Source organism: Argopecten irradians, chromosome 15 (assembly GCF_041381155.1).
Source record: "Argopecten irradians isolate NY chromosome 15, Ai_NY, whole genome shotgun sequence".
Classification (NCBI taxonomy): Eukaryota; Metazoa; Mollusca; class Bivalvia; order Pectinida; family Pectinidae; genus Argopecten; species Argopecten irradians.
Window position 1 is genome coordinate 19,698,689 of NC_091148.1, and position 21,282 is coordinate 19,719,970.

At 36.9% G+C, this 21,282-nt stretch overlaps 1 protein-coding gene across 1 annotated transcript in view; it reads left to right on the forward strand.

Moving 5' to 3' along the window:
• Positions 1 to 15,787: 15,787 nt before the first annotated feature.
• Positions 15,788 to 21,282, forward strand: part of LOC138309854 (cytochrome P450 2J6-like) — a 46,412-nt gene continuing 40,917 nt past the window's right edge. Inside the window, exon 1 of the mRNA XM_069251095.1 lies at positions 15,788 to 16,601. Within this exon, the coding sequence (XP_069107196.1) occupies positions 16,265 to 16,601 (337 nt within the window). The 5' untranslated portion in view covers positions 15,788 to 16,264. The remainder of the gene's footprint in view (positions 16,602 to 21,282) is intronic.

Here is a 21,282-nt window from a genome sequence, read left to right on the forward strand (position 1 = left end):
ATATTTTTACTTTCTTCTTTTGCCATTGCTTAATTGCGTTAACAAATAGGATGTGATTATTTTCATCGTAAAATGATGTACTGAGGATTGGAGATTTAAACAAACCTATAGTAAATGTGACATGATAAGATTACCTAATACAACAATAGCAGTCAGACGGGGTTAATATCGGGGTTAACTTCAGGGGAGATAGTAGTCCGCTAAACCTGCCTATATTATTGGGTTTTTTTCATTTTTTTTCCTAATATATATTTGGCAAAAAAATGAGAAAGCCTAATAATATAGGCAGGTTTAGCAGACCAGGGTGATAGAAGTGATAACCAGGGTTAAATTGAGGGGAGGGAACAAAGTAAAATAAAGGTTATACGAGGGGAGAAGAGAAGCAATGATCTGGGTCTAATTGAGGGGAGGGAACAAAGTAAAATAAAGGTTATACGAGGGGAGAAGGAGAAGTAATGATCTGGGTCTAATTGAGGGGAGGGAACAAAGTAAAATAAAGGTTATACGAGGGGAGAAGAGAAGTAATGATCTGGGTTTAATTGAGGGGAGGGACAAAGTAAAATAAAGGTAATACGAGGGGAGAAGAGAAGTAATGATCTGGGTTCGATTGAGGGGAGGGGACAAAGTAAAATAAAGGTTATACGAGGGGAGAAGAGAAGTAATGATCTGGGTCTAATTGAGGGGAGGGAACAAAGTAAAATAAAGGTTATACGAGGGGAGAAGAGAAGTTATGATCTGGGTCTAATTGAGGGGAGGGAACAAAGTAAAATAAAGGTAATACGAGGGGAGAAGAGAAGTAATGATCTGGGTCTAATTGAGGGGAGGGAACAAAGTAAAATAAAGGTTATACGAGGGGAGAAGAGAAGTTATGATCTGGGTTTAATTGAGGGGGGGAGGGACAACGTAAAATAAAGGTAATACGAGGGGAGAAGAGAAGTAATGATCTGGGTCTAATTGAGGGGGGGAGGGACAACGTAAAATAAAGGTAATACGAGGGGAGAAGAGAAGTAATGATCGGGGTCTAATTGAGGGGAGGGAACAAAGTAAAATAAAGGTTATACGCGGGGAGAAGAGAAGTAATGATCTGGGTCTAATTGAGGGGAGGGAACAAAGTAAAATAAAGGTTATACGAGGGGAGAAGAGAAGTAATGATCTGGGTTTAATTGAGGGGAGGGAACAAAGTAAAATAAAGGTTATACGAGGGGAGAAGAGAAGTAATGATCTGGGTCTAATTGAGGGGAGGGAACAAAGTAAAATAACTGTTATACGAGGGAGAAGAGAAGTAATGATCTGGGTCTAATTGAGGGGAGGGAACAAAGTAAAATAACTGTTATACGAGGGGAGAAGAGAAGTAATGATCTGGGTCTAATTGAGGGGAGGGAACAAAGTAAAATAAAGGTTATACGAGGGGAGAAGAGAAGTAATGATCTGGGTCTAATTGAGGGGAGGGGACAAAGTAAAATAAAGGTTATACGAGGGGGGAAGAGAAGTAATGATCTGGGTCTAATTGAGGGGAGGGAACAAAGTAAAATAAAGGTTATACGAGGGGAGAAGAGAAGTAATGATCTGGGTTTAATTGAGGGGAGGGAACAAAGTAAAATAAAGGTTATACGAGGGGAGAAGAGAAGTTATGATCTGGGTCTAATTGAGGGGAGGGAACAAAGTAAAATAAAGGTTATACGAGGGGAGAAGAGAAGTAATGATCTGGGTCTAATTGAGGGGAGGGAACAAAGTAAAATAAAGGTTATACGCGGGGAGAAGAGAAGTAATGATCTGGGTCTAATTGAGGGGAGGGAACAAAGTAAAATAAAGGTTATACCAGGGGAGAAGAGAAGTAATGATCTGGGTTTAATTGAGGGGGGGGGGGCAAAGTAAAATAAAGGTTATACGAGGGGAGAAGAGAAGTTATGATCTGGGTCTAATTGAGGGGAGGGAACAAAGTAAAATAAAGGTTATATGAGGGGAGAAGAGAAGTTATGATCTGGGTCTAATTGAGGGGAGGGAACAAAGTAAAATAAAGGTAATATGAGGGGAGAAGAGAAGTAATGATCTGGGTCTAATTGAGGGGAGGGAACAAAGTAAAATAAAGGTTATACCAGGGGAGAAGAGAAGTAATGATCTGGGTTTAATTGAGGGGGGGGGGACAAAGTAAAATAAAGGTTTTACGAGGGGAGAAGAGAAGTTATAATCTGGGTCTAATTGAGGGGAGGGGACAAAGTAAAATAAAGGTTATACCAGGGGAGAAGAGAAGTAATGATCTGGGTTTAATTGAGGGAAGGGGACAAAGTAAAATAAAGGTTTTACGAGGGGAGAAGAGAAGTTATAATCTGGGTCTAATTGAGGGGAGGGGACAAAGTAAAATAAAGGTTATACGAGGGGAGAAGAGAAGTAATGATCTGGGTTCGATTGAGGGGAGGGGACAAAGTAAAATAAAGGTTATACCAGGGGAGAAGAGAAGTAATGATCTGGGTTTAATTGAGGGAAGGGGACAAAGTAAAATAAAGGTTTTACGAGGGGAGAAGAGAAGTTATAATCTGGGTCTAATTGAGGGGAGGGGACAAAGTAAAATAAAGGTTATACCAGGGGAGAAGAGAAGTAATGATCTGGGTTTAATTGAGGGAAGGGGACAAAGTAAAATAAAGGTTTTACGAGGGGAGAAGAGAAGTTATAATCTGGGTCTAATTGAGGGGAGGGGACAAAGTAAAATAAAGGTTTTACGAGGGGAGAAGAGAAGTTATAATCTGGGTCTAATTGAGGGGAGGGACAAAGTAAAATAAAGGTTATACGAGGGGAGAAGAGAAGTAATGATCTGGGTCTAATTGAGGGGAGGGACAAAGTAAAATAAAGGTTATACGAGGGGAGAAGAGAAGTAATGATCTGGGTTCGATTGAGGGGAGGGGACAAAGTAAAATAAAGGTAATACGAGGGGAGAAGAGAAGTAATGATCTGGGTCTAATTGAGGGGAGGGGACAAAGTAAAATAAAGGTAATACGAGGGGAGAAGAGAAGTAATGATCGGGGTCTAATTGAGGGGAGGGAACAAAGTAAAATAAAGGTTATACGAGGGGAGAAGAGAAGTAATGATCTGGGTCTAATTGAGGGGAGGGAACAAAGTAAAATAAAGGTTATACGAGGGGAGAAGAGAAGTAATGATCTGGGTCTAATTGAGGGGAGGGGACAAAGTAAAATAAAGGTTATACGAGGGGAGAAGAGAAGTAATGATCTGGGTCTAATTGAGGGGAGGGAACAAAGTAAAATAAAGGTTATACGAGGGGAGAAGAGAAGTAATGATCGGGGTCGTATTGAGGGGAGGGAACAAAATATAATTAGTGTAAGACGAGGGGAGGAGAGATGTTATAATCAGGACTTACATGACTGTCTGTATGTTTTTGCGAGTCTGCAGTATATTCTTGTAGTGTCTCCTCTGTTGTACGGATGTCCATATCCTAATTCTTACACTAGAGCACTGTATACTCCGTTTTGGCACAAGTTTATTTTGATTAGCCTGTATTTAACTAGTTATACGTAAAGAATGAATGTAGTGAACTTTAAGAGGTATTTCAAAACAAACGGAATTTCGACTCAAGGAATTTTGAGGGCTATAGTTGCGATTGTAAATGTTAAAAATTAGCTTGGGCATTTAGTAGGTAAATATTCTACATCTTTTCCATGGATCCATAATGAATACATATAAACGCAACTCCAATGAAATATCAAATCTTTTCAGGAAATAGTGTTGAATCTATTACTAAAATACAACAAATTGAAGTGTTTCATAGAGTATAATTATTTCAATTAAATATTTCAACTAAATATTTTAATGAAATATTTCAATGAAATATTAATTAATTAGTTCAATCAGCAATTATCTTGTTTTTAATACATTCCTAACTACCGGAGTTGTGTGTTATTAAACATTATACAATTCCGGGTTCAAATTCTTTCCGCGTTTATTATTATACAAAGCGGGTCCTTCCGCCCTCTCAATAACCCCACACATCCTGGTGTCCGTATGATATATATATGGTGCGTTTCCGGAAATATTATGATTTCGTGGGTGTTTGGGAACGGTCTGACAAAGATCCGATTATATATTTCTCAATAAGGTCACGTAATATCATGTTTGCCAATTGCAAGCTAATTAGGTCTTAATGAGTCAACATTTGTTTTCACATGTGAGATAGTCCAGGGGTGGATGTAAAGATAGTGATAATAATCCCTGGAGTATCGAGTATGCATGGACGACAAGTACAGATTACTTAACAAGAGAGATAACTCTCTCACGACTGACTCTAGCAGCCGAATTTAGCTTACAAGGGACATAACTCGTACACACTTTTGTGTTAACAACTGAGGTCGTCACTTCTTCGTTGTAATTTGTAAACCTATAGTAGCTACGTACAGTTTACAATGCCTTGAATACATCATGTCATTTCATTAATACAGTATTTGTGAAATCGAAATATCAGTAAACAGACTAAGATATGTTTTTAATATATCTAATTGACGTTCTCTCAATAAAACACTAGATGTGTTAATTCAGGCGATTCAGGAACTGTGTAAAGCAAATCAATCTGATTAAAATACAGATCCTTATTATCACTACGTTGGATAAGAGGATCTGAGAACATCTCATTACGGGTCACTTCAAGATGACCTTTTGAAATGGCCAATCAAATTGGCACTGCCAGAATCTTGACGGGGGACGAAATAGTTTGAAAAAGCTGTCCAAATTATTTTCGTGTATGTAGTCATCTCGCCCGAAGTGCACAACAAAGCTAATTGTTTATGTATACTGTGGCGAAAAGACGTTTTCAATTGATGTTGTAAGGTGTAGAAAATGCATTTGCTCTGAAATACAGGTGGTATAAAGGTCATCTGGACGTGACCCTTATGTGATATTGTCAGATCCTCTATTGAACGGAGTGGTTATGAGGTTCTGCGTTTTAATCAGATTAAAAGCAAATATACTTTAAAGCCAATCAAAATCAAAGTATGAATGTGGGTGGACTTGTCGCCAATGTCCCACCCTACCTAGCTCACGTGCACCAAAAGATGCACTTACGAAACAGTTATTACTGCACGTATTGCCCAATCTTTATACTTTCTTCCTGTGATATTGTTTGCGAGCAAATAGGATGTGGTTACTTTCCTCCTGAAATGATAACAGAGATCGGAGATTTGAACAAACCTATAATAAATGTTATATAATGCGGTTACCTAATACAACAATAACAGTGAGACGGGATTAATATCGGGGTTAACTTCAGGGGAGAGAGAATTAATAATCAGGGTTTAATTGAGAGAAGGGTTTGAGAGGAAGGACCAAAATAAAGTTAGAGTTACACGAGAGGAGGAGAGATTTTAATTACCAGATTACACTTGAGGGGGAGGAACAATGTAAAATTAGAGTAAGACGAGCGAGGAGATCAGAAATAAATCATCAGGGTTTACTTTCAAGAGGGAATAGCTTGAGGGGGAGGAACAAAATAAAATCAGGGTTACACGAAGGATGAGAGGCGTTATAATCAGGGTTCACATGAATGTCTATGTTTTGGGAGGCTGCGGTATGTACATGTTATGTCTCCTTGTATGTACTACCTCACTGAAGTGTCAGATCCTAATCCCTATACACTAGAGCACAGGGACCGTGTACGAATTTTTAACCAACAGTATTTATATAAATATATTACTACTATAGTAGGTCCCTGTGTCTTAGAACACTAAACTGTATACTCAATGTACTCCATTTTAACATTATTGGCCAGTTTATTTTAATCCATGTGTGTCTTTAACTAATTATACGATAAGGATGGGAGTAATGAAATTAAGCCTTAGTTCAAAACAAACAAAATTAAACTCAAGAAATTTTGAACGGTTACAAGTATATTTCAAATGTAAATGTTAAAAGTGAGATTGGTCATTTAATGGGTAGATATAAATGCCTAGCGAAGTTGGCCATTTAATGGGTAGATATAAATGCCTAGCGAAGATTGGCCATTTAATGGGTAGATATAAATGCCTAGCGAAGATTGGCCATTTAATGGGTAGTTATAAATGCATGGCGAAGATTGGCCATTTAATGGGTAGATGTAAATGCCTAGCGAAGATTGGCCATTTAATGGGTAGATATAAATGCCTAGCGAAGTTTGGTCATTTAATGGGTAGATATAAATGCCTAGCGAAGATTGGTCATTTAATGGGTAGATATAAATGCCTAGCGAAGTTTGGTCATTTAATGGGTAGATATAAATGCCTAGCGAAGATTGGTCATTTAATGGGTAGATATAAATGCCTAGCGAAGATTGGTCATTTAATGGGTAGATATAAATGCCTAGCGAAGATTGGTCATTTAATGGGTAGATATAAATGCCTAGCGAAGATTGGTCATTTAATGGGTAGATATAAATGCCTAGCGAAGTTTTATTGTTTTACGTCTTATTCAATAATCCATAATGAACAAACAAAAATATACGCAACTCCATTAAAATGTAAAATCTCTCCAGCGACCAGCGTTCCGTCGCCAAACAATGATTATTGTTTTGGGATGATGGAAATTCCCTGATTGGTTATGATGCTTTTCGATTACTTTCAGATCAAAGTTGTTTATTTCATAACTAAAATGCAACGATTTTGAATGTTTCACAGTATATACAATACTGTAGTTCTTCGAATTACATACATGTATTTCAATTAAATGTTAATTAATTATTTCAGTTAAATGTTAATTATTTCAATTACATGTTAATCAATAAATTCAATGAAATTTCAATTAATTAGTTCAATAAGCAATGTTCTTGCTTCAAATACGTCGTATGTTTCTATAACGTCCGGAGTTGTGTGTTTTTCAACATTAAAGATGCTCCACCGCTGATAAATGGTATTTTTCCACTATCAAAAACAGGAGCAGACGATTTAATATTTTTCTTCAGTTACAAAAGTTACTTACTTGACACCATTACCACCGTTGAAAAGTTTGAGCTTCTAATTTTACTTCAAGTTAAAAATATGAAAAAATAATCAATTGCATCCCGAAAAAAAATCCGTGGCACTATATCCTATATGGAATGATGTACTGATTGCGCATGCACCGAAGGAAAATAAATTATTTTATATTATTTTTGTGTTAATTAGACATATACATGTATATACACGATTAAACACCAATCATTGTTCAAATGATGAATATCATTTATGTTCTGTCGGCGATGGAGCATCTTTAAACTGTTCCGGGTTCAAATTCTTTTCCGCCTATGTTATTGTACAAAGCGGGTTCTTCCGCCCCCTCCCGCTCCTAACATCGCCCCCTCAATAACCCAAACATCCTGATATCCGGGTGTTATGTATGTGGCGCGTTTCCGCCGTTTTCAGAGTATTATGATTCCATGGGTGTTTGGGAGCGGTCTGACAAAGATAGATTATATCTTTACTTTGAACAGGTTTTTATTCATATATTGATACATAAAATACAATACATATACATATTTCGGAATCGGAAAACAAGCTTACAGCTTTTATAAATCTCAATAAGCTCCAGTGGAACATGCGCATAAGTTTGTTTTCTCTCCTGTTTAGTAAAACAACTATAAATATTCGACTGGCTTTTTATTATTTTCATTTATACTAATGGACACGTGAATCTTATCTCTGAATTATATATTGGATTTAATCTTCTTTTCCAGTCCGAAATAGTCAAAGTTTTGTATGAAAATGTTCATACAAATGAATATATACCGAAATAATTGAATTTCTTATGTTACAGCCATTTCTATTGGTTATATCTTTGAGGTTATTTAAGGAATGATTTGTTTTCTGGTGTGTAAACTGCATTTTTGAACAGATACTTTAAATGACGCGCGTCGTCATATTGAAATATCTGTACAAAAAATGCGTTTTATACACCAGTAAACAACAAACAATAACAAACATACCTGATATTTACATTTCGACCGACCATTCCATTCAAAATAAGTGTTCAAATAAAGTAAAACTCTGTTTTTTCAATGTTATACGACTGTTGGAACAGTCGGTGAATTGATGGAATTCCGGAACAGCTGGCTTCAATTTGGCGGGAAATGTTGTCAAATCCAGAGAGTACCCAAAATATAGTTCCACATATAAACTTTATCTTTTTTATCCCATTTATACAATATTTGTTAAGCATTTTATTTGCTGATATATAATTTAAGATTTACATTACATTCATACATGCAGTATATTAAAGATTTGTCATACAGATACAATAGGCTTAATCGGATGCCATTCACAGGCCTAATCGGTGTTCTGTGTGCGTATTCTTGCGCTGACCATTGCATTTACGCAAGTGTACATGTAAACGATTTCGCAGTTGTTTTTTCGGGACTTTAAATATAATGCAGTCATAGACCAAAAACGGACGGACATTCTTTTTCATAGACGCGAATGAAAAAGAATGTCCGTCCGTTTTTTGTCTATGACTTCATAACCCCAAAGATATTGAAAATAATGCTTGAATATCAATAATATCCTCTCTACCTTTAACTTGCGGTCTCTCCCTTTTGCGTGTTTAATACTCCGGGGTTACTATCACAGTCGAGGATGTAACAACAGTTATACATGTAGTAACCCCTGGAGTATCGCGGATGTAACGACAGTGAGAGTAACCCCTGGAGTGTCGAGGATGTAACGACAGTGAGAGTAACCCCTGGAGTGTCGAGGATGTAACGACAGTGAGAGTAACCCCTGGAGTTTCGAGGATGTAACGACAGTGATAGTAACCCCTGGAGTATCGAGAATTTAACGACAGTGATAGTAACCCCTGGAGTATCGAGGTTGTAACTACAGTGATAGTAACCCCTGGAGTGTCGAGGATGTAATAACAGTGATAGTAACCCCTGGAGTATCGCGGATGCACTTAGGTACACAACATAACACTTTGACATCATTCATACCAAATGTCCGTAGAGACGACTAAAATTAAAACCAAAACCTCAGAATTTGATCAAACTTTGATAGATTTGTATGGATTACGTGAAATATTAGATCGCATTGTCCAGTTGTCCGCAGCGTTGTAATGTAAAACTGGTTTTGCAAGGTTGTCCACATGTCCACTGTGACAATATGTAAAAGTTGTGTTCAGCCGTCTCGTTTTAGCCTCAAACTATTTGCTAACAATGCTTTTCAGTTAATGTACATTGTTCATTCAAGGATGAAAGGAACCCTAGTTGTTGACAAACATTTTGCTTGCTTCAATCGACACTTTAATCAATCGGGAAATCTGAATGGTGGAACCCGAGGCATATATCAGCTTCTAGATCCGGTTTTGCGATAAGATTTCTGTTTTTACCAGAGACGAATCAACATTACCTTAAAGACTGTTAAATTATTTACAGCAATAAAAACATTCTGCACGAGAACACGACTGCGGAAATAAATATAATAATACCTAAACTTGGCATAACGTACTAGAAAAATGATCTACATAAATGTATGAACGATATATAATACATGTACAATGAACCGCACACTACTTTTTGGTAAATTTTAAAAACAAACTATCACGCAAAGCGATTCAGGTTTAAAACACATATATGTATACGGTGTTACAAGTACATTGAAACTATATACGTGTATATATAAGAATATGTGGCGAACCGTTTTTATAGCGGAGATAATTAAAAAGATGAATAACAATTACCGTACATGTACCATATACATTTACTGGGTTAAGTACAAGTATAATACCGAATATCATCAGTTGAGTGCATCTTTACTAATGATTCAGTAGAATTGTTTTCGATTCATACTTCCTGGAAGCGAAAATCCCCAAAACAATACACATTCAGACGCACGATTAATACTTTTCTCGTTTACTCTATCACGTACGGTGGTTACGATTTAGTGGTCACCGGCGCGTGACGAATTCTTGAGTGTTTTCCGCTTGAGTGACAATTTCCATACATATATCAATGCGGCTTCCTGTCATCCCCATAGAGCCTCTTGGCCAGTCCGATCCGGGATCCTCGATCAATGTAAATAAAACTATTATTATCGGCGAATTAGGACCATTTTACTACTGGGAGTTTACAGAGCACGGAGCAGACGAGAGCTGCAGTGAGTGTGTGGCCGAGGATTATTGCCGATGTGGAAATAAAATACGTTATATTTACCAACCCCGAGCTAAAGAGCAGATTGTGGAATTGATCAATGCTAAATGTGGAATTGATGCTGTGCATGTACATATATTAACAGTGAACATCAACTGACCGCTCGCGCCATAAGTCCAGCCTGACTGTCAACCTGAACTCTAACGATGGTTCTGTGGATATCTGTTATACTAATGCTTGTTGTGGTCAGTCTGTTCGTCCAATTCCTCTGGGGTGGTGATCCTTCCAACTACCCCCCGGGTCCGTTAGCATGGCCCCTGGTGGGAAATCTCTTCAGCATTGCTGGAGGCGACGGATTTTATTCCAAAATTCTTGGGTTACGGAATCGTCATGGTGATATTTTCCGTCTTCGTTTAGGAGAGATGTCCATGATTGTCGTGTTTGGTCTCGAGAATGTCCGACAGGTGCTCGTGGAGAAAGGTGACATTTTCAAAAACAGACCTAACTGGCTCTATATTCCAGCAAATGTCATCAAAAACAGAGGTAAGTTTGAGCATTATAGTGTTTGTGAAATATCGCTTATTGTCATACATATTTGGTCAACGTGAACACAAGCCTACAAAGTAACATTGTTGATTCTAACCAACTAAAGTACATGTATCAAAGCTGCACTACTCCAAACATGCTAACATAAAAGACTCATTACATCGAAGGACACTTGTCTATATTTCAATAATATTAGATGATTGTCGACGTGTGAAACTTCAGGTGGGCATGCAACGTCGACAACGACGCAATCTTGTAATTAACATTGATTGAATTATTACTTATCTATAAAAGACAGACTCCCCAACCCCATTTGTACTCTCATAATATGAGAATCGACAGTGTTGGTCAGCCGTTTTTATGCGACATTATTTTGCCGACAGTTAGACACGTGCACCTCGACCAATGTTTCAGACACTTCTGGTCATGCTATACCTCTAACATTAATGACGTTTGTCTATACACGATAGCATCATCTCATTTAGGTACAATTTACTATATAATTGACTCTGTATAAAGGGCACCTGTCTATAAAGGACACCTGTTTATAAAGGACAGATCCATCAACCCAATTAGGTACAATTTACTATATATTTGACTTCTGTATAAATGACACCTGTCTATAAAGGACAGATCCATCAACCCCATTTGGTACAATTTACTTTATAATTGACCTCTGTATAAATGACACCTGTCTATAAAGGACAGATCCATCAACCCAATTAGGTACAATTTACTATATATTTGACCTCTGTATAAAGGACACCTGTCTATAAAGGATAGATCCATCAACTCAATTAGGTACAATTTACTATATATTTGACTTCTGTATAAAGGACACCTGTCTATAAAGGACAGATCCATCAACCCAATTAGGTACAATGTACTATATAATTGACCTCTGTATAAATGGCACCTGTCTATAAAGGGCAATTGTCTATAAAGGACACCTGTCTATTAAGGATACATGTCTATAAAGGACAGACTCATCAGCCTCCTTTTGAGCAATGTACTATATATTTGACTTCTGTATGGTGCCTTTGGCGTCCTCTATAGATATGTTTGATGAAGCATTCTAATTTAGAGTAAAAAATGTATGAGCAACAATTAAAAGATAATTTACAATGAGTGATTTTTATGTACATTTGGGACCAAATAAAGGTCCCTTCCCCTAGAGAAATATTGCTGTATGTAAATATTTTCCCAAATAAAGAAAAACTCTCTAAAATTTACATGTTTCAAGAAAGATGCAATATACTGTTTTCCCAATTGGAAAAAAAACCTGATTTTTTTTATTAGAAAATTCACTGACAATAAACTATAAAGAAAATATAATGTAAAGTCTCCCTGGTCTAGGTTTCCCTGTCAGTAGTAGTGTTTTACCTCTGTGGTTTCATGGTTTAAAGTGAATAGTCAGGCAAAGAAAACCAGTCTAAATGCGTTCATTGGCCTTCCAAAAGTTCTCACATATTAATATGACAGTCAAGTTCTGCTTAGTTTCCCAGTTCTGACCATTAAAGTAAAGAAAAGTTGAAAGCATTGAAAGCGAGGCTGTGTGGAAATGTAACCACGGACATAGTGAGCCGGGAGGACGTTTTAGAATTCCCATACTTTAAATTAATTTCTTCGTACGCAGACAGATTTTGACGAGAGATTTTATTTTTCCATTTAATAAGAAATTATACTGGATACATTCACACCATTTTTACCGACTTTAGCCATCCTTGCCCGACTGTTAACTTTAAACTCTATGTTTGCACTAATTGCAATGATTGACATTTTTGTTTAACCCATGTGCCTTTTAATTTGACTCGCTGTTAGATTGATTTTTTTTCACTTCTATGTTGTTTATCTTGCTTTATCTTTACTTGTCCATTGTCTTGTACAATTTTTGGCTCATTTTCATCTCTTGGTTTGACCACTGTTTCTCTTGTGCTGCACCTTTTGACCTCTTGACCTCTATATGATGATCTTAACTCTATATTTAGAATTCTGTGGGTTTTTTCCAATTTTTGATTTTACCATCTTTCATGAACATTTTGTTTGACATTTTTGTTTGACATTGTCATGGTGGATGATCTCATTTATAACCTTATGCTAGTTGAAACTTTGAAACTTTCTCCTTTATTTTACAATATTTGGTTCAAATGTGTTGTTTCCCCCTGTACTTGACCTCTAAATTTTTATCCCTGTAATTGACCTCTGAATATGCACCTCTACTTGACCTATTGAATTTGCCTCTGTAGTTGATCCATGTGTTTCACCCTATTGTGTGATTTCATTATTTGACCTCTGACTTAGCCTTTGTAGTTGACCTCTGACTTTGCCCCTGTGGTTGACCTCTGATATTTCCCCTGTAGTTGACCTCTGACTTTGCCCCTGTAGTTGACCTCTAACTTTGCTCCTGTAGTTGACCTCTGACTTTGCCCCTGTAGTTGACCTCTAACTTTGATCCTGTAGTTGACCTCTGACTTTGCCCCTGTAGTTGACCTCTGACTTTGCCCCTGTAGTTGACCTCTGACTTTGCCCCTGTAGTTGACCTCTAACTTTGCCCCTGTAGTTGACCTCTAACTTTGCCCCTGTGGTTGACCTCTGACTTTGCCCCTGTAGTTGACCTCTGACTTTGCCCCTGTTGTTGATCTCTGACTTTGCCTTTGTTGTTGAACTCTGACTTTGCCCTTGTAGTTGATCTCTGACTTTGCCTTTGTTGTTGACCTCTGACTTTGCCCTTGTAGTTGACCTCTGACTTTACCCCTGTTTTTGACCTCTAAACTTGACCTTATGTGACCTCTGAATTTGAATTGTACCTGGACCTTTTGTTCAACCCTATGTTTACTCTACCTCTATGTTTGCTTTCCATACTATTAGGTCATGTCTGCTCTTTACTTAATTGAGCTTTAATCGTATGAAGAGGTATGTCAGCAGTACTTAAAGTTTGCTTAAAAGGTCATCTGTTCCTGGTTTTTGCTGAAAAGGTCATCTGTTCCTGGTTTTTGCTGAAAAGGTCATCTGTTCCTGGTTTTTGCTGAAAAGGTCATCTGTTCCTGGTTTTTGCTGAAAAGGTCATCTGTACAAAAAATGCGGTTTATACACCGGTAAACAACAAACAATAACAAACATACCTGATATTTACATTTCGACCGACCATTCCATTCAAAATAAGTGTTCAAATAAAGTAAAACTCTGTTTTTTCAATGTTATACGACTGTTGGAACAGTCGGTGAATTGATGGAATTCCGGAACAGCTGGCTTCAATTTGGCGGGAAATGTTGTCAAATCCAGAGAGTACCCAAAATATAGTTCCACATATAAACTTTATCTTTTTTATACATGCAGTATATTGATTTGTCATACAGATACAATAGGCTTAATCGGATGCCATTCACAGGCCTAATCGGATGCCATTCACAATACTTGCGGAAGTCAGTGTTCTGTGTGCGTATTCTTGCGCTGACCACTGCATTTACGCAAGTGTACATGTAAACGATTTCGCAGTTGTTTTTTCGGGACTTTAAATATAATGCAGTCATAGACCAAAAACGGACGGACATTCTTTTTCATAGACGCGAATGAAAAAGAATGTCCGCCCGTTTTTTGTCTATGACTTCATAACCCCAAAGATATTGAAAATAATGCTTGAATATCAATAATATCCTCTCTACCTTTAACTTGCGGTCTCTCCCTTTTGCGTGTTTAATACTCCGGGGGTTACTATCACAGTCACTATATCCATGGATATAACGACAGTGATAGCAACCCCTGGAGTGTCGAGGATGTAACGACAGTTATAGTAACCCATGGAGTATCGCGGATGTAACGACAGTGAGAGTAACCCCTGGAGTATCGCGGATGTAACGACAGTGAGAGTAACCCCTGGAGTGTCGAGGATGTAACGACAGTGATAGCAACCCCTGGAGTGTCGAGGATGTAACGACAGTTATAGTAACCCATGGAGTATCGCGGATGTAACGACAGTGAGAGTAACCCCTGGAGTATCGCGGACGTAACGACAGTGAGAGTAACCCCTGGAGTGTCGAGGATGTAACGACAGTGAGAGTAACCCCTGGAGTGTCGAGGATGTAACGACAGTGAGAGTAACCCCTGGAGTTTCGAGGATGTAATGACAGTGATAGTAACCCCTGGAGTATCGAGAATTTAACGACAGTGATAGTAACCCCTGGAGTATTGAGGATATAACGACAGTGATAGTAACCCCTGGAGTGTCGAGGATGTAATAACAGTGATAGTAACCCCTGGAGTATCGCGAATGCACTTAGGTACACAACATAACACTTTGACATCATTCATACCAAATGTCCGTAGAGACGACTAAAATTAAAACCAAAACCTCAGAATTTGATCAAACTTTGATAGATTTGTATGGATTACGTGAAATATTATCGCATTGTCCAGTTGTCCGCAGCGTTGTAATGTAAAACTGGTTTTGCAAGGTTGTCCACATGTCCACTGTGACAATATGTAAACGTTGTGTTCAGCCGTCTCGTTTTAGCCTCAAACTATTTGCTAACAATGCTTTTCAGTTAATGTACATTGTTCATTCAAGGATGAAAGGAACCCTAGTTGTTGACAAACATTTTGCTTGCTTCAATCGACACTTTAATCAATCGGGAAATCTGAATGGTGGAACCCGAGGCATAGCAGCTTCTAGATCCGGTTTTGCGATAAGATTTCTGTTTTTTTTTTACCAGAGACGAATCAACATTACTTTAAAGACTGTTAAATTATTTATAGCAATAAAAACATTCTGCACGAGAACACGACTGTGGAAATAAATATAATAATGCCTAAACTTGACATAACGTACTAGAAAAATGATCTACATAAATGTATGAACGATATATAATACATGTACAATGAACCGCACACTACTTTTTGGTAAATTTTAAAAACAAACTATCACGCAAAGCGATTCAGGTTTAAAACACATACATGTATACGGTGTTACAAGTACATTGAAACTATATACGTGTATATATAGCGGAGATAAAAAATGTACTTAAAAAGATGAATAACAATTACCGTACATGGGTTAAGTACAAGTATAATACCGAATATCATCAGTTGAGTGCATCTTTACTAATGATTCAGTAGAATTGTTTTCGATTCATACTTCCTGGAAGCGAAGATCCCCAAAACAATTCACATTCAGACGCACGATCACTTTTCTCGTTTACTCTATCACGTACGGTGGTTACGATTTAGTGGTCACCGGCGCGTGACGAATTCTTGAGTGTTTTCCGCTTGAGTGACAATTTCCATACATATATCAATGCGGCTTCCTGTCATCCCCATAGAGCCTCTTGGCCAGTCCGATCCGGGATCCTCGATCAATGTAAATAAAACTATTATTATCGGCGAATTAGGACCATTTTACTCCTGGGAGTTTACAGAGCACGGAGCAGACGAGAGCTGCAGTGAGTGTGTGGCCGAGGATTATTGCCGATGTGGAAATAAAATACGTTATATTTACCAACCCCGAGCTAAAGAGCAGATTGTGGAATTGATCAATGCTAAATGTGAAATTGATGCTGTGCATGTACATATATTAACAGTGAACATCAACTGATTGCTCGCGCCATAAGTCCAGCCTGACTGTCAACCTGAACTCTAACGATGGTACTGTGGATATCTGTTATACTAATGCTTGTTGTGGTCAGTCTGTTCGTCCAATTCCTCTGGGGTGGTGATCCTTCCAACTACCCCCCGGGTCCGTTAGCATGGCCCCTGGTGGGAAATCTCTTCAGCATTGCTGGAGGCGACGGATTTTATTCCAAAATTCTTGGGTTACGGAATCGTCATGGTGATATTTTCCGTCTTCGTTTAGGAGAGATGTCCATGATTGTCGTGTTTGGTCTCGAGAATGTCCGACAGGTGCTCGTGGAGAAAGGTGACATTTTCAAAAACAGACCTAACTGGCTCTATATTCCAGCAAATGTCATCAAAAACAGAGGTAAGTTTGAGCATTATAGTGTTTGTGAAATATCGCTTATTGTCATACATCGGTTAAGCAAGGACGTAAGTGAGCTATTTGGTCAACGTGAACACAAGCCTACAAAGTAACATTGTTGATTCTAACCAACTAAAGTACATGTATCAAAGCTGCACTACTCCAAACATGCTAACATAAAAGACTCATTACATCGAAGGACACTTGTCTATATTTCAATAATATTAGATGATTGTCGACATGTGAAACTTCAGGTGGGCATGCATTGTCGACAACGACGCAATCTTGTAATTAACATTGATTGAATTATTACTTATCTATAAAAGACAGACTCCCCAACCCCATTTGTACTCTCATAATATGAGAGTCGACAGTGTTGGTCAGCCGTTTTTATGCGACATTATTTTGCCGACAGTTAGACATGTGCACCTCGACCAATGTTTCAGACACTTCTGGTCGTGCTATACCTCCAACATTAATGATGTTTGTCTATACACGATACGCATCACCCCAATTAGGTACAATTTACTATGTATTTGACCTCTGCATAAAGGACACCTGTCTATAAAGGACAGATCCATCAACCCAATTAGGTACAATTTACTATATATTTGACTTCTGTATAAAGGACACCTGTCTATAAAGGATAGATCCATCAACCCAATTAGGTACAATTTACTATATATTTGACCTCTGTATAAAGGGCACCTGTCTATAAAGGACAGATCCATCAATCCAATTAGGTACAATTTACTATATATTTGACTTCTGTATAAAGGACACCTGTCTATAAAGGATAAATCCATCAACCCAATTAGGTACAATGTACTATATATTTGACCTCTGTATAAAGGACACCTGTCTATAAAGGACAGATCCATCAACCCAATTAGGTACAATTTACTATGTATTTGACCTCTGTATAAAGGACACCTGTCTATAAAGGATAGATCCATCAACCAAATTAGGTAGAATTTACTATATATTTGACCTCTGTATAAAGGACACCTGTCTATAAAGGATAGATCCATCAACCAAATTAGGTACAATTTACTATATATTTGACCTCTGTATAAAGGGCACCTGTCTATAAAGGACAGATCCATCAACCAAATTAGGTACAATTTACTATATATTTGACCTCTGTATAAAGGACACCTGTCTATAAAGGATAGATCCATCAACCAAATTAGGTACAATTTACTATATATTTGACCTCTGTATAAAGGGCACCTGTCTATAAAGGACAGATCCATCAACCCAATTAGGTACAATGTACTATATATTTGACCTCTGTATAAAGGACACCTGTCTATAAAGGACAGATCCATCAACCCAATTAGGTACAATTTACTATGTATTTGACCTCTGTATAAAGGACACCTGTCTATAAAGGATAGATCCATCAACCAAATTAGGTACAATTTACTATATATTTGACCTCTGTATAAAGGGCACCTGTCTATAAAGGACAGATCCATCAACCCAATTAGGTACAATTTACTATGTATTTGACCTCTGTATAAAGGACACCTGTCTATAAAGGACAGATCCATCAACCCAATTAGGTACAATGTACAATATATTTGACCTCTGTATAAAGGACACCTGTCTATAAAGGACAGATCCATCAACCCAATTAGGTACAATTTACTATATATTTGACCTCTGTATAAAGGGCACCTGTCTATAAAGGACAGATCCATCAACCAAATTAGGTACAATTTACTATATATTTGACCTCTGTATAAAGGACACCTGTCTATAAAGGATAGATCCATCAACCAAATTAGGTACAATTTACTATATATTTGACCTCTGTATAAAGGGCACCTGTCTATAAAGGACAGATCCATCAACCCAATTAGGTACAATGTACTATATATTTGACCTCTGTATAAAGGACACCTGTCTATAAAGGACAGATCCATCAACCCAATTAGGTACAATTTACTATGTATTTGACCTCTGTATAAAGGACACCTGTCTATAAAGGATAGATCCATCAACCAAATTAGGTACAATTTACTATATATTTGACCTCTGTATAAAGGGCACCTGTCTATAAAGGACAGATCCATCAACCCAATTAGGTACAATTTACTATGTATTTGACCTCTGTATAAAGGACACCTGTCTATAAAGGACAGATCCATCAACCCAATTAGGTACAATGTACTATATATTTGACTTCTGTATAAAGGACACCTGTCTATAAAGGACAGATCCATCAACCCAATTAGGTACAATTTACTATATATTTGACCTCTGTATAAAGGGCACCTGTCTATAAAGGACAGATCCATCAACCAAATTAGGTACAATTTACTATATATTTGACCTCTGTATAAAGGACACCTGTCTATAAAGGATAGATCCATCAACCAAATTAGGTACAATTTACTATATATTTGACCTCTGTATAAAGGGCACCTGTCTATAAAGGACAGATCCATCAACCCAATTAGGTACAATGTACTATATATTTGACCTCTGTATAAAGGACACCTGTCTATAAAGGACAGATCCATCAACCCAATTAGGTACAATGTACTATATATTTGACCTCTGTATAAAGGACACCTGTCTATAAAGGACAGATCCATCAACCCAATTAGGTACAATTTACTATGTATTTGACCTCTGTATAAAGGACACCTGTCTATGAAGGATAGATCCATCAACCAAATTAGGTACAATTTACTATATATTTGACCTCTGTATAAAGGGCACCTGTCTATAAAGGACAGATCCATCAACCCAATTAGGTACAATTTACTATGTATTTGACCTCTGTATAAAGGACACCTGTCTATAAAGGACAGATCCATCAACCCAATTAGGTACAATGTACTATATATTTGACCTCTGTATAAAGGACACCTGTCTATAAAGGACAGATCCATCAACAAAATTAGGTACAATTTACTATATATTTGACTCTGTATAAAGGACAGATCCATCAACCCAATTAGGTACAATTTACTATATATTTGACTCTGTATAAATGACACCTGTCTATAAAGGATAGATCCATCAACCTAATTAGGTACAATTTACTATATATTTGACTTCTGTATGGTGCCTTTGGCGTCCTCTATAGATATGTTTGATGAAGCATTCTAATTTAGAGTAAAAAATGTATGAGCAACAATTAAAAGATAATTTACAATCAGTGATTTTTATGTACATTTGGGACCAAATAAAGGTCCCTTCCCCTAGAGAAATATTGCTGTATGTAAATATTTTCCCAAATAAAGAAAAACTCTCTAAAATTTACATGTTTCAAGAAAGATGCAATGTACTGTTTTCCCAATTGAAAAAAAACCTGATTTTTTTTATTAAAAAATTCACTGACAATAGACTATAAAGAAACTATAATGTAAAGTCTCCCTGGTCTAGGTTTCCCTGTCAGTAGTAGTGTTTTACCTCTGTGTTTAATTTCATGGTTTAAAGTGAATAGTCGGGCAAAGAAAACCAGTCTAAATGCGTTCATTGGCCTTCCAAAAGTTCTCACATATTAATACGACGGTCAAGTTCTGCTTAGTTTTTTTTTTTTTTTTTTTTTTTTTTTTAAGGTTTCAAAATCGATTTTATTCCCCAGCAAATTTGAGGGATGCCAGGGTTGGGACCCTGGGTTCATCCCTCTTACAACATATAGCCTCTCACAGGAGGTCTCTTTCACTCCTTTTACTCGATCGCTTTCATTCATCACATTTGATTTGCTCCATTCATTCTCCAAACTCATTCATACAAATACAAATATACAGTAGATATATAACTTTAAATTAAGTGAAAGGGTTTCTCTTGTATTCATACATGTAATCATTTATATTATTTATGTTATGTCACCTATTTGTTAATTATGACATCATATTTTTTAAAATTCTTGTGGCATAAAGTTGAGCACAAATATATATCTACAAATTTAAAATAAGTGAGAGATTTCTCTGTTATTCATACAGGTAATCATTTATATATATGCTATGTCACATATTCCTTGATTTTGATATCACAATTGTTAAAATTTTAGTGACATAGAACTGAGCACTGAAAAAGAATCAGACAAGTTTGTAACATTTGTAGATAGGATCAATTGATACAACTGCTTACATGTATGTGTACAAGAGACGCTAGGTACAGTATCAATCATCAATTGGGAACCTCAAAAAATACATATATGTATGGCACACTTACATTATGAACTACATGACTTTAGACATTACGAAAAAACAAACAAAAAGCAAACAAAAACAAACACTACATATATATCCATAGCACTCGACATATGTGCAACTAAAACAATTGTTCCATTTCTCATTTTCCTATACCAGCACACATATATTACATGTATTTATACATATACTTGTTCGCACTGTTGTGCCCTAATACAGACTTAACACATACATGTATAAATTTTTCACAATAGCAGTAACTCATTATTTATCTTCAGCAGCAACATGACCCATAAAAGTCCATTGTGTTTCCACAAGGGTCAGTTGAAACTGGTTAATAAAAATTAAGAAGTAAAACAATTCTGCATATGCAATCTTGGGAAATTAAATTAACTCATATACATATATTCACACATACCATATATACATACATGCATTGTATATGTGTAATTTTAATAAAAGCCAATGAATTAATCCTTATAAGATTTCATACATAAGAAGGTTCATAT